At 58.7% G+C, this 13,426-nt stretch overlaps 1 protein-coding gene across 1 annotated transcript; it reads left to right on the forward strand.

Annotated features, from left to right (window-relative positions):
* The first annotated feature begins 1,098 nt into the window (after positions 1 to 1,098).
* Positions 1,099 to 13,151, forward strand: FBXO41 (F-box protein 41). Its single transcript, XM_039256900.1, has 12 exons — positions 1,099 to 1,991; positions 3,456 to 3,681; positions 4,162 to 4,235; positions 4,502 to 4,860; positions 5,658 to 5,899; positions 6,112 to 6,227; positions 6,349 to 6,501; positions 6,685 to 6,780; positions 8,169 to 8,287; positions 8,467 to 8,625; positions 10,065 to 10,180; positions 10,314 to 13,151. Exons 1-12 carry the CDS (start codon positions 1,099 to 1,101, stop codon positions 10,374 to 10,376), a joined length of 2,616 nt encoding a protein of 871 aa, XP_039112831.1. The 3' UTR covers positions 10,377 to 13,151.
* Positions 13,152 to 13,426: the final 275 nt, after the last annotated feature.

Consider the following 13,426-nt stretch of genomic DNA (forward strand, 5'->3'; position numbering starts at 1 on the left):
GGAGTTGGGATGTTCAACCAACTGAGCCAAGCAGGTGCCTCCAAGATTTTTTTTTTTCAGATGTAACATACATACAGCCAAAAATATATAGTACACTAACCTTAAGTAAACAGCTTGTGGGGCGTCTGGGTGGCTCAGTCGGTTGGGCGGCCAACTTCAGCTCAGGTCATGATCTCACCGTTTGTGGGTTCAAGCCCCGAGTCGGACTCTGTGCTGACAGCTAGCTCAGAGCCTGGAGCCTGCTTCAGATTATGTGTCTCCCTCTCTCTCTGGCCCTCTCCTGCTCACACTCTCTCTCTCTCAGAAATAAATAAAAAACATTAAAAATTGTTTAAAAAGTATACAGCTTGATTGTTTATGTATACATGTACTCACATGTATAACCACCACTCATATCAAGATCCAGAGCATGAATTTTCAGCATCACATATGCTTCCCTCCTGCCCCTTCTTAGTTTATTGTCCCCAGGGGTAATTTCTATTCTGACTTCTGTCATGATCAATTTAGTCTGTTCTTGAACTCGGTATGTATGGAATCCTCCAGTATGCGCGCTGTTCTGGCTTCTTTCATGAAACATAGTATTGAATGGATTCACCCATGTTGTTGTACGTACCAGTGCTTCCTTTTATTACTGCTAGATAAAATTCCATTGTGAATATATTACAATCTATCCATTCTCCTGTGATGGGCATTTGGGTTGTTTAGGTTGGAATATAGCTTGGAAGTATTATACATAAAATTAATGTCTGCCCCCCCCGTCCCCTTCTTAAAGAATCCACATTCTTTCTCTCATACACGTACAGGTCCTCCCACGAGTACCAGAGCAGGCCAGCCCCCTCCCGGAGGTCAAGCCATTGGTATCCCCTCAACCCTCCGTTATGGGCACGTGTTTCCTGGGGAAGTAAATTTCCTCACGGGTGGGGGATACCGCCTTCCTAAGGCTTACTCCCTCTCTTCTAGCCTCCTCGCCCCTGGCCGCGGGCGCTCTCAGCCTTCCTGACCCCGCAGGGGGGGCTCGCCCGCGGGCCCCCATGAGCGCGCCCGGCTGACCGGCGGGGCGGCGCGGTGGAGCCCAGGGGCCGCGGGGGCGGCGGGGCCATGGCCTCGCTGGACCTGCCGTACCGCTGCCCCCGCTGCGGGGAGCACAAGCGCTTCCGGAGCCTGTCGTCGCTGCGCGCGCACCTGGAGTACAGCCACACGTACGAGACGCTCTACATCCTCTCCAAGACCAACAGCATCTGCGACGGCGCCGCGGCCGCCGCCGCCGCCGCGGCCGCCGCCTCCGGCTTCCCGCTGACGCCCGAGCCCGCCGCCCTCCTGGCCGTGCCCGGCGCCCGGCGCGAGGTCTTCGAGAGCACGTCCTTCCAGGGCAAGGAGCAGGCGGCAGGGCCATCGCCCGCGGCGCCGCACCTGCTGCACCACCATCACCACCACGCGCCCCTCGCCCACTTCGCCGGCGACCTGGTACCCGCCAGCCTGCCCTGCGAGGAGCTGGCCGAGCCCGGCCTCGTGCCCGCCGCCGCCGCGCGCTACGCGCTGCGCGAGATCGAAATCCCGCTGGGGGAGCTGTTCGCCCGCAAGTCCGTGGCCTCCTCGGCTTGCTCGACGCCGCCGCCGGGGCCGGGCCCCGGGCCCGCCTCCGCCTCCCCCGCGTCCCCCTCGCCCGCGGATGTGGCTTACGAGGAGGGCCTGGCGCGCCTCAAGATCCGTGCGCTGGAGAAGCTGGAGGTGGACCGGCGGCTGGAGCGGCTGAGCGAGGAGGTGGAGCAGAAGATCGCAGGCCAGGTGGGTCGGCTGCAGGCCGAGCTGGAACGCAAGGCGGCCGAGCTGGAGACGGCGCGACAGGAGAGCGCGCGGCTGGGGCGCGAGAAGGAGGAGCTGGAGGAGCGCGCTTCCGAGCTCTCGCGCCAGGTGGACGTGAGCGTGGAGCTGCTCGCCTCGCTCAAGCAGGACCTGGTGCACAAGGAACAGGAGCTGAGCCGCAAGCAGCAGTGAGTGGCCCGCAGGGCCCTGTGGGCGGGTGTGCCCGTGAGTGTTCCTGACTGGGTGACCGTGTGTGTCACTGCCGCCGCCACCACCGCGAGTGGGCCTGAGTGTGTGTGTGTGTGTGTGTGTGTGTGTGTGTGGCCTTGGCTTTGTAATATGGCATCGATGGTTACCGGCCATAGATGGTGTGCGAGGGGGCGAGAGGGCCATGACAGTATGTGTTCGGGACTCTGAGTACACGCAAGTGTGACCAAGGGCCTGCTGTGAAAACTGTTTCTCTCCCTTGTCTGTCTCTCTAGTGAAGGCCAGCGCCTGCATGGTGGCACCAGACCCTCTTTTGCCTACTCAAAGCCATGACACCATTCTGCTGTCTCCCTTTGCCATCACCAGACTTTCCTTGTCAACTGTCTCTTTCCTAAAAGCATCCAGACCTAAGGTCACTACTCCCACCTGCTGTAACCCCAGTACCCCCTTAGGCTACAGCCCCTTTTCTCTCCTTCCAGAACAACTCCTTGAAAGCATTGCTTTTCCTCCTTGTCTCCAGTTTCCTTCCCCACTTTCTGTGTTGAATGAACTCTGATCAGATGTCTACCTCCACCACTGCCCTTCATGTCACCAATGACCTTCCTGTTGCCAAGGCCCACTGGTCATCATCTCAGCCTCTCAGCCGTATTGACACAGTGGTCCTTGAAACCCTTTTTTCACTTGGTGTCCAAGATACTCTCCTGGAATTGCCTTCTTTTTTCTTCCCCCCTGTCTGCTCCTTCTCGGTTTTCTTTACTGGCTTCTCCTTATTTCCCTGGTCTTTAAATGTAGAATTTCGACATAGATGCATGTTATCTGTCCCCATTGTGACATAAGCTCCACGGAGGCAGGAATTCTTTTCATGCTTGTCCTCTGCTGTGTCCCTGATACAGTGCCAGACACCTAGAAGGTGCCCAGTAAATGTTGAGTAGATCCATGACCGACTGTGAATCCTCAAGTGACTCTGAAGTATGCTGTGTGTACATGCACTTCCCGGAGTCTTCTGCGTCTGAGAATGTTTCAGAAATGTGTGTGTGTGTGTGTGTGTTGGAATGTGTCTTTGGGACTGTGCCTGTCTCAGACTGCGTGTGTGCCTGCAAGTGAACATGACACGAGCAGATGTACATGAGTGTGTGTGGCTGTGTGCCCATGAGTGTTCTGGAGGGAGGAGGTGGCTCTGAGTGTGACTGAGTATGACTATTTCAGTGGGGAGGAGGGATGTCTGGCAGGAGTGTCGGGACCGGGTCGGGGGGTGTGCGCGTGTGACTTTGAGCATACGCTTGCATTTCTATGCACGCCTTCATATGGGGCATCGCGCCTGGGCCTGTTCCACAGGCACCCACGGGACCACGGGCAGCTGTGCCCGTGTCTCGCCCCATTGCTCCAGAGGGTGGCGGGTGGGCGGCCAGCCGAGGCACGGGGGTGAGAGACTGCTCCGGGCCCAGGGAGGTGGTACAGATCGACCAGTTCCTGAAGGAGACGGCGGCGCGGGAGGCCAGCGCCAAGCTGCGGCTGCAGCAGTTCATCGAGGAGCTGCTCGAGCGGGCGGACCGGGCCGAGCGGCAGCTGCAGGTCATCAGCAGCAGCTGTGGCAGCACACCCAGCGCCAGCCTGGGCCGCGGCAGCGGCGGAGGCGGTGCCGCGCCTGGTCCCCGGGGTCCCGGCAGAATGGTGAGTGCCCACCTGCCTTCTCAACTCCTCCTGCACCCCTGCCCCGTATGGCCTGCCTCAAACACTGGCTGGCCTCCCCCTGTCATGCTCCATGCTTCCCTCCTTTGGCTCTTCCCCACGAGCAGACTCGAGGCCTGAAGTAGGGGTCCCTCTGACTGGACAGAAGTGATGGCCCCTGAGGCTGCGATCCAGTGAGGTGTGATGCAGCCGTTCCGGTTCTCAGGGGCCCACCTCTGCCCAAATGAGAGCCCAGGAGCCACAAGTTGGGGTCTGGGCTGCTGGGTGGGTGTGGGGAGGAGGCTGGTGAGCCTGCCTCTCTGGGCTGTCTGTCTGTCTATTTGACCATCTTTCCCAACTTTTTTCCTTCTCTCTCCTCTCCCTCCTCTGTTCTCTCCGTCTTGTGCCCTGTTTCTCCCGCTCCTTCTCACCCTTTTGCCTCCTCTGCCCCCTGCCTCTCCCTCCCACTCTGGGGGCCCACAGCGAGAACACCACGCAGGCCCGGCCGTGCCTAGCACATACGCCGTGTCAAGGCACGGCTCCTCTCCCAGCACAGGGTAAGCCTCGGGCCTGGCCCGCCCCACACAGCCCACCCTCACCCTGGAAGGATCCACTGGCCCATTGGATGGCTGGCCCTTCTGGGGCCTTGGCTCCTTCTCCTTTCCCCATACTCCTTGGGTCACCTCTGTCTGCCTTTCCACACTCTTGGAAGGGGCTCTTGGAAAGTAGGGGGAGTGGGTTACCCTTGGCCGGTGGTACGGGTGGCATGGGGAGTTCGGGCAGGTGCCCCTCACCCCTCACCGTCTGGTCCACCCCACCCCAGGGCCTCCAGCCGTGTCCCCGCTGCATCCCAGAGCTCAGGCTGCTATGACAGTGACAGTCTGGAGCTACCCCGGCCAGAAGAGGGGGCCCCCGAGGACAGTGGCCCTGGGGGCTTGAGCACACGGGCCCAGGCTGCCAACGGCGGCTCGGAGCGCACCCAGCCCCCTCGCAGCTCAGGCCTGCGGCGCCAGGCCATCCAGAACTGGCAGCGCAGACCCCGCCGACACAGCACGGAGGGGGAGGAGGGTGATGTCTCGGACGTGGGCTCCCGAACCACGGAGTCAGAGGCTGAGGGCCCCTCAGATGCCCCCCGCTCTGGGCCTGCTATGGCCGGGCCACTGAGCAGCTGCCGGCTCTCAGGTGAGTCCTGGGGAGGGTAGGCCAGAGAGGCCAGTCTTTCCTTGGTACTGGACCCTCTCAGGGGACACAGGGCTGAGGCGGTACATCTCTTGGGCTCCCACACCTGTTTTCCCCCGTCCCAGACTTCCCACAGTGAGAATGACAGATTTTCCTACAAGTGCCCTGTGAGCCTGGGCAAGGAACTCACGTGACAGAGCAGGGCTGCAGCACAGGGGTGGGCACCGCACAAGGATGCCACATCTCAAGCGTCCGTTCATGTCGTGGGCTCGTTGACATTTACAGGAGAGTAGTTGAATCTTATCTGCAGACTGAAGTCCTGGAGCAGCAAGGAGAACCCCCTTCTGTATATGGACAAGGCCATGTGCATATGTGGGTGGGTCAGGGTCAGGAGGTTAGAGGGCTGAGATCAGGTACATGACTGCTGTAGAGTGACTGCTCTGGGCAGCCTTGCCCTGGGTTTCTAACCATCTGTACCCTCACCCTCCAAACCCTTGTCCACTCTTGACTCAGTCGCTTCATCTATGAGGTGAGTTTGGACTGTGTGATGATCTATGATCTTAAAAAGTCAGTTTGCTTGAGGAAGGGTCACCTTTTTCTAATTTGTATAGAGATAGGGTACTGCAGAGGAGGGGGAAGCAGAGGCCCCTTGTCCTTCTTCCCAAAGTCACTGGCCCTGCAGCATGAGTCTCTCATGACTATTCCTTCTGCAGCTCCTAGCCCACCCCACCTCCCCGCCCGCACCCCCTCACTGGCCTTTGACCCTCTACACTGACCTTTGACCCTCTGGTACTGTGCAGCCCGCCCCGAGGGAGGCAGTGGGCGGGGTCGGCGAGCTGAGAGGGGCAGCCCCTCGCGCTCCAACGAGGTCATCAGCCCAGAGATCCTCAAGATGCGAGCCGCCCTGTTCTGCATCTTCACCTACCTGGACACACGCACGCTGCTGCATGCTGCCGAGGTCTGCCGGGACTGGCGCTTCGTGGCTCGCCACCCTGCGGTCTGGACACGGGTGCTGCTGGAGAATGCCCGCGTCTGTTCCAAGGTGCCTGTCCCCGTCCACCGCCCCCAGTGTGAACCCACCTTTCTCCCAGTGGAATCTGGCCCCTCAGGTCCTGGTCCTTGCAACCCTTACAACACCCTGGCTTCAGCCTGACTCCAAATGCTCTCATGGGGCCTCCTGTCTTGAGGCTGGTCTGCCTCTAGCCAACCCAGCACAGACCCACTCATCCCCCTGTGACCCTTGTCTCTCTGCAGTTCCTGGCGATGCTGGCACAGTGGTGCACCCAGGCCCACTCGCTGACGCTGCAGAACCTGAAGCCCCGGCAGCGGGGCAAGAAAGAGAGCAAGGAAGAGTATGCCCGGAGCACCCGGTGAGGCCCTGGCGTGTGGGCGGGTGGGTGTTGCAGGCTGCAAGCCGAGAATTCCATGGGGGATGCCTCCCAGAGGAGGAGGTGGCCACGGGCAGTGCCCTGACCTCCTGGCCATCCCCAGGGGCTGCCTGGAAGCAGGGCTGGAGTCCCTGTTGAAGGCAGCCGGGGGGAACCTGCTGATCCTGCGCATCTCCCACTGTCCCAACATCCTCACTGACCGCTCGCTCTGGCTGGCCAGCTGCTACTGCCGTGCCCTGCAGGCCGTCACCTACAGGTGGGTGCACACCACCAGACTCAAGGGCCGTACGCTCTTGGCCTTGAGCCAAAGGGATCCCTGGGGTCTGCATACTCTTACCCCAGGGGTCTCAGGCAAAGGGACTCAAGAGTTCTGTGGCCCAAGGGAAGGGAGCAAAGGCCTTCATCAGGGTGGGTGGTGCCAGCTTTGTCTTTTCAACAGGAGTGCCACAGACCCCGTGGGCCACGAGGTCATTTGGGCTCTGGGTGCAGGCTGCAGAGAGATTGTCTCCCTCCAGGTGGCGCCACTTCACCCTTGGTGAGCCCTGGCAGGGGTCAGGTGGGGACAGGGTGGGGCTGGGGCTGGGGCTGAGGACTGAGCAGATCTGAGCCATTCCAGAAGCTGACAGGGGAGACAGATTCGCATGCGTGAGTCACTGTAAGTAGGTGTTAGGAGCGGGGGCTTCCAAGTCAGACATGGGGTGATGCCCGGGCTTACTGGCAGTGAGATTCTGGGCAATCCAGCCGTGCCTTCGTTTCTCAAGTGCAGAGTGAAGGTGGCGGTAATAGAGGTCTTTCAGCCTTGGGAGGACTGTAGCTGGCTCCAGTGAGATGTGCACACGGAGCCTACAGGGGCCACAGTAGGTGTTCAGGCAACACTAGCTAGAAATAGCCACGTTTGTTTGGCACATGAAAGCCTGGTCAAGGGAGGTCAATGTGTAACACACAAAAGAGCTGGTTGCTGGAGAATCCAGATCATTTACCGCTCTACTTGGGGTTCCTAAGACCAGGCTTTTTTGTCCCCACGCTTTGTCCTCCAAGCCCTCTCTCCACAGGACAGCTCCTCCCAGGGCATCCAGTGTCCTTCGCGAACACCTGGCAGAACTTGGCACAGCTCCCCGGCCTCCATTCCTCCTGCGCCCTGTCCCGGCCCCTGCTGTCATGTGCTTTGCAATAATTTCTCTCTATTCCAGTCCACGCTGTACCCGCAGTCTCAGGGTAGGGGCTGTAAATGCCCATTTCCATATCTCTGGTTCCAGAGAACCTGCTGCCGGGGCGAATGTTGAGCACTTCCTTGACGAAGTGCTCAGGGAAATAGCAAGTTTGGTGAGGCTGGTGGGCAGAGGGGAGCAATGAGTGTGGAAAGGGAGGTTGGGGCAAGGTTAGGCAGATCTTGCCTAAGGGGTTTAGAGTTGTGTTTTATCTGGAAAGTGCTTGGGAAGTCATTGGGGTATTTTAGATCTTAAAAACAGGATTGTATCAGACTAGTTACGTTCTGTGTCCCCGCCCCCCCACTCCTTGAGGGCAGGGACTGTGTCTGTATTGTCACTGATGTATCCGCAGGGCCTGGTTCAGTTGTTCTGAACTGTAGTAGACACTTGAGGCCCCTTTGTTGAATGACTGAGTGAGAGAATGTAGGAATGAATGGCTCACTGTCAATAGTGTGTAGGATTCTTCTAGATGAATCCAGATGAATATGGATGGTGGCCTGAACTGCAAGGTAGAAGCGTTATCCAGGAATCAGGATCTGTAGGTCTTGGCAGGAGGTGAGGGAGGAAGAGTCAGGGATGATTCCAGGTTTCTAACTAGAGCAGCTGGGTGGTTGGCAGTGCCCCAGCCTGAGGCAGCACATGAAAGAGGAGAGGGCTTGGGATGTCATGCGACCAGAAGCTTCCTTGACAGCCCCCTCTCTGCCCCATTCTCCAGCCAGCAGCCCACGCGCTTCAGTAACCGCTGCCTGCAGATGATCGGTCGCTGTTGGCCCCACCTTCGGGCCCTGGGGGTTGGGGGCGCTGGCTGTGGGGTGCAGGGCCTGGCATCACTCGGTGAGTCCTTCCTCGGGACTGGGGTGGAGGGTGGTGGGAAGCAGGTATGGGTGCAACACTGAAATCCCAGAAGGGTTTGGGGCTGCAGCCTGGGTGGTGGCAGGAGCACCAAGACACTGGGCGGGAGGCGACCTGGGGAGTTTGTCAGCGGGACCTCCCCTCTTCCTCCCTCTTCCTAGCAAGAAACTGCATGCGGCTGCAGGTCCTGGAGCTGGACCACGTATCGGAGATCACCCAGGAGGTGGCAGCTGAGGTCTGCCGGGAAGGCCTGAAGGGACTGGAGATGTTGGTGCTCACGGCCACCCCGGTCACCCCCAAGGCCCTGCTGCATTTCAACAGTGAGCGATGGGAATGCAGGAGGGGGCTGCCACTGACACCGCTTACCGCGCCATGTCAGCAAGTAGCAGAGCCGCTCCCTGTCGTTCCTAGTCAGCAAGCCCCAGCACTGGGGGCAGACCAGCTGGGGTGCTAATCCTAGCTTTGCTACCAGTGCCTTCCGAGGCCAGTGTGGCATCGAAGGCTTGCTGCCATCTGGTACACGTGGTTCGGTTCAACATTTATTGCCCTGTGCTCTACGTACGTTGGAGACACGAGCCGTACAATGCCGTCTGCCCCACGCGAGCCTCTGGCCAATGGCAGAGGCAGAACAGATAGGTTAGGGGCACAGGTTCTAGAGGTGGACTGACCTGGGTCCCAGTTTTGGCTCTACTTATTGGCTTATTTAGCTGTGTGACCGGGCAAGTTACTAGATGTCTCTGGATTCTGTATCCCCTTTCTTCTCAGCTGACTCTCTGGAGTAGGGAGGAGCATTAGGACCATTTTCAGGGTAAAGACTCCTCTTTTCAAGGTGTAGACTCCATGCCTCCTCTGACCTCACCTCCCTTTAGCCACCTACTCCACTCCTGGCCACTCCTCCACCTTGACCAAGGGCATGGGTGTCCAGCTCAGGCTGCTTACACTCCTTCAGGGCAGGGGCTTGGACAGAAGACCCCCACTCCCCCCCGCTCCCCCACAACTGGAGCAGCCTTCTGGGCACAGCCAGCACAGCTGAGTCACCACCGGCACCCGGTGTCGTCGCCCCGAGGACCTGCAGTAGGCACTGCGTGGCTCCTCGGCTGCTCAGGCTGCAGGCCTCCCCTTCCTGAGGCCCTGGTCACACCTACACCCTGACTAATATTTCCAGGAAGCCTCCTTGACTTAAATATTTCCAGGATCCTCTTCTTCCTTCCCATCAGCCTCATGGCCTGGCTCTCGACTGACCACCAGAACTGCTCAGCCTCCAAAATCATGACTTCCAGAACCTTCTCAGCCTCCTGATTTTCTTCCTCCTCCACTGACTTCATGGCAACATCTAGCCCCTTAAGCCCTCTGCTCCCAACTTGTTTGCTGCCTGTCCCCTCCTCCATGCCCCAGAGAAGAGCCATCAGCCTCACCTTAGCTACTCTGTCCTTTTAATTCATTTCTAGGTGCCCAGGCCATGGCACAGCTGTCCCCTCTGCCAGGGAAGCTCCAAGAGCCCCTGCACAGTTGGCTGCTGCCCACTCATCCTCCCAGAGTCCACTGCAGCCTCTGCTCTGTGACCTTGCCCTCCTCCTCCCGCCCTGCACCCCCATGCGGTTGATCCCCTGGGTGCCACCGGTGTGCTCTCCTCTAGGTGGTTCCCAGTGCCTGGCACATGACTGTCTGTAGGGTTCTGATCTCATGAATTAGTGACAGAGGAGCAGCCCCACTGTCCAGGCCACACATGAGCCTCACCTTATTACCTACCTTTTCCCAGGCATTTGCCGGAACCTCAAGTCCATCGTGGTCCAAATTGGGATTGCTGATTATTTCAAAGAGCCCAGCAGTCCTGAGGCCCAGAAGCTGTTTGAGGACATGGTGACAAAACTCCAGGTGAGGAATTGGCTGTTAGGCCAACCAAAACCCCAGGTGGCATCTCTAGGCTGGGGTTGGTGATCTGGGTGTGTGATGAGAGGGCCCCACTTGCCTCGACCTGAGGGGAACTAAACCAGGGTTCGGTCTACAGGCCCTACGACGAAGGCCCGGCTTCTCTAAGATCCTGCACATCAAGGTGGACGGCAGCTGCTAACCCGGGGTGGGGGGCGGCAGGGCCCCTGCCAGCCCCACACCAGGGCACTCTCTTTGGACCTCCAGAGGGACCCTGATTTGGACTCGACCTTCAGAGGCCTAGTGTTATCCCTGGCTTCCAGGGAGGGGTTGATGGTTTCCTGTCCTCCTCCTGGGACAGCGGAGCGACGGGCCTGACGTCGGGCACTGGCTCTTCAGGGCAGGGGCTTGGACAGAAACTGCCCTCCGACCCCCACTCCACCCCCAACTGGAGCAGCCTTCTGGGCACAGCCAGGAAGGAGCTGAGTCACCACCAGCACCAGGTGTCATCGCCCCGAGGACCTGCCGTAATCACTGAGTGGCTCCTCGGCTGCTTGGGCTGCTGGGGCAGGCCTCTCCTTGTCAGGGGCCTCTGTGAGTCCCCAGGCCAGATGGGGCTCCCCAAAGCAGCTCAGACTTGGCAAGAAAGGCTCTTTTCTTCCCCCTGCCCTGTTCCAGCCCTCTGTGGGGCACCCCCTTCAGACAGCCTGCCGAGGCTCTGGGTCCACATTCTCCGGGGATAACACAAACAGGCCTGGGGTCTAGAAATGTGGTCAGCCAAAAGTGGGGGGCGGGGTGCAGTGAGGTAGTGGAATGGGCTTGGAATGGCAAAACATTCATCTTGAACTTTTCCCCAGGATATTGAAACCACCACTCCCAAAGTGGGGAAATTGCCAAGTAGAGAAAACTTAGTTTTTATCGCTAGAAACAACAAGACCCCTTCTCCCGACAACCACATACCCCACGACACACCAGAGCTAAATTCAGAGCTAAAAGGTGCATGTTTCTATACCTTCCACCAATCCTGAGCCTCTGGAGGGGCAAGGAACCAGCTCTGGGAGACAGCAGCAGTGAGCAGTTCCTGTCCTCAAGAAACGTCCTTGTATTCCAGGTGCTTGGGCAGGAATCTAACGGCCTCCGGGTCCCCAGTGCTGTGGTGGGAGGGAGTCACTGGACTGCCTTCTGTCTGGAGGAGGCCAGGAGGGTGGTTTGGTTTGCTTCCTTGTCCGGCTAGCTTGCTTGGAGATGTAGCCTTGGTAGGGAACCAGACCCTTGAGGCCAAGGGCAAGGAAGAGCACCCCCATCAGACTTGCCTCCCTCCCCAGTCTCCACTGGCCCCATGGGCTGTGGGCTTTGCTGGAGTTCTTTAGCCCAGGGGCAGTGCTGGGGCCTGAGCCACGGCCACTTGGCTTAGAAGCCACAGAATGCAAGTGGGTTTTCACAGACTAGCACGGTTCTGGCAAGACCAGGTTCTGGCACTAAGGCTCCAAAGACTCAGGTCTCCCCAGTTCCTCCTCTCAGAAGCCTCTCAGTGGTGTAGAGGCCACGGGTCCTGCCAACATTCATTTGGAAAGTTCTTTCAGACATTAACCTCGACCCATCTTAAGAGTTTCCTTCTCTCCTATACAGGACCCAGCTCTGCCCTAACCACTAGGCTGCTGGTCCTGGCTGGGGCTGGGCTTCTCTGGTTTCTCAGCCCTTTGCAGGGACCCAACTTTCTGCCACAGCCTGGCTTAGACATCAAGACCCAGCCCTGGGTTACCCTGTAATGAGTCCTCCAGAGCTGGGACCCCACAGGCTCAGTACCCAGCTAGCTCCCCTGGCTCCACACGCAGCTCTGTCCCAGCTCTGGTTGATGACTTTTCTTCCAGTGGCTTATTCTGGCCTTGCCCTTTGAAGACCCCAAATACCAAGGGTGTCATGTTGGCAATTCCCTGTCCAGTCCTGCATGAAGCCTTGGCTGTGTGGCATCCCCAACTCCAGAGCAGCTGGCTCCACTGGCTTCCCACCTCCCCAGCCTTGTCCCCAGGAGTCACAGGAAGAAGCACAACTTTTCTCTGTCCTCCAGGAGCCTGGGAGGGATATGGGGGTGCCATGGGTACATCTGTCCTGCCTTGCCATCTTCACCCTTTATAACTCCTGCTTGAGACCCTAGGACCAGAGGTGCTGCCCGTCCACTCCAACCCCCACCACCCCCCAGTCTCCTGGACAAAGCACAAAGGGATGCCCTGCTTGGCCTGAGCCTGCCTTACTGAGGGACTTTTCTGCCCCAGGAAGCTTCCATCCCTGAACACAAGGTGGGCAGCCATTGGAATGCCGGGAAAGGAGGTCAGGGTGCATGAGCAGGGAGCTAGAGTGGGAGACCGTGCTGAAAGGACTGCTTCCAGGAACAGGTTCATTCACCCACTCCACCCACCCATCCCCCCATCCTTGCAGCCCTGAGCACCACCAGCACTGGGGGCAGAAGAGTGAACAGGGCCCCCTTCTGGCTGGCAGGAAGTTTGGCCAGCAAGTCCCCACCTGGTATTTGCCAGCCTGAGTGTGTGTGTAAAGGATGTGTAAGAGTACACACTGCATGGGCCCCTGCCCATGGGAATGCTGGGTCACAGCGTGTCCCACTGCACAGCTGTCCTCGGGGCTGACCGCCTCCTGCACGCTGGACCTCATGCGTGCTGAGAACTGGGAAGTTGCAGGCCCCTTGTCCCCCAACTGGAAGCTCTTTTTTGACTCTCCGTGGGATGAGCCCTGCTGCTGTGTGGGGAGCTTGTCTGCAGGGTTCCACGTGTTTGCCTCCTTGGCAACCACACAGCATGGCTGTGCATGGAAACCAGGAATGGAGGGTCTGGCCATCCCTGAGGCACCTTATCCCTCGCTCATTGAAAAGAGAATCCTCCTCCATCTTACACCTAGTAAGATGCAAAGGAGAGGGCAAATCAAGGCAGGCTCCAAGGGTCCTGGCATGTGTAGAGGTCCCATGGGCCCCAGCACTTGGTGTCCCTACCACCTCTCCTTGTTATAGCCTGCAGCCAGCATCTGGGAGGCTGATTTAGCTGGGGTATTTCATCAGGCTTGCTTTGGGCTCCCTCCCCATGGCACCAGCAGGGGACAAAGGAGATGCTTCTATGTTTGACACCCCCGCCCCCCAAGGGAGAGGAAATGTGCTGCCCAGAACCATGGCTTTTCAATGCCTGAGAAACCACCTAAGGAACAAGGCAGTCCAGGGTTTGTTTCCTGGTCCTGTGAGTGGTTCGA

The sequence above is a fragment of the Hyaena hyaena genome, unplaced genomic scaffold (assembly GCF_003009895.1).
Source record: "Hyaena hyaena isolate Hyena2069 unplaced genomic scaffold, ASM300989v1 scaffold_591, whole genome shotgun sequence".
NCBI lineage: Eukaryota > Metazoa > Chordata > Mammalia > Carnivora > Hyaenidae > Hyaena > Hyaena hyaena.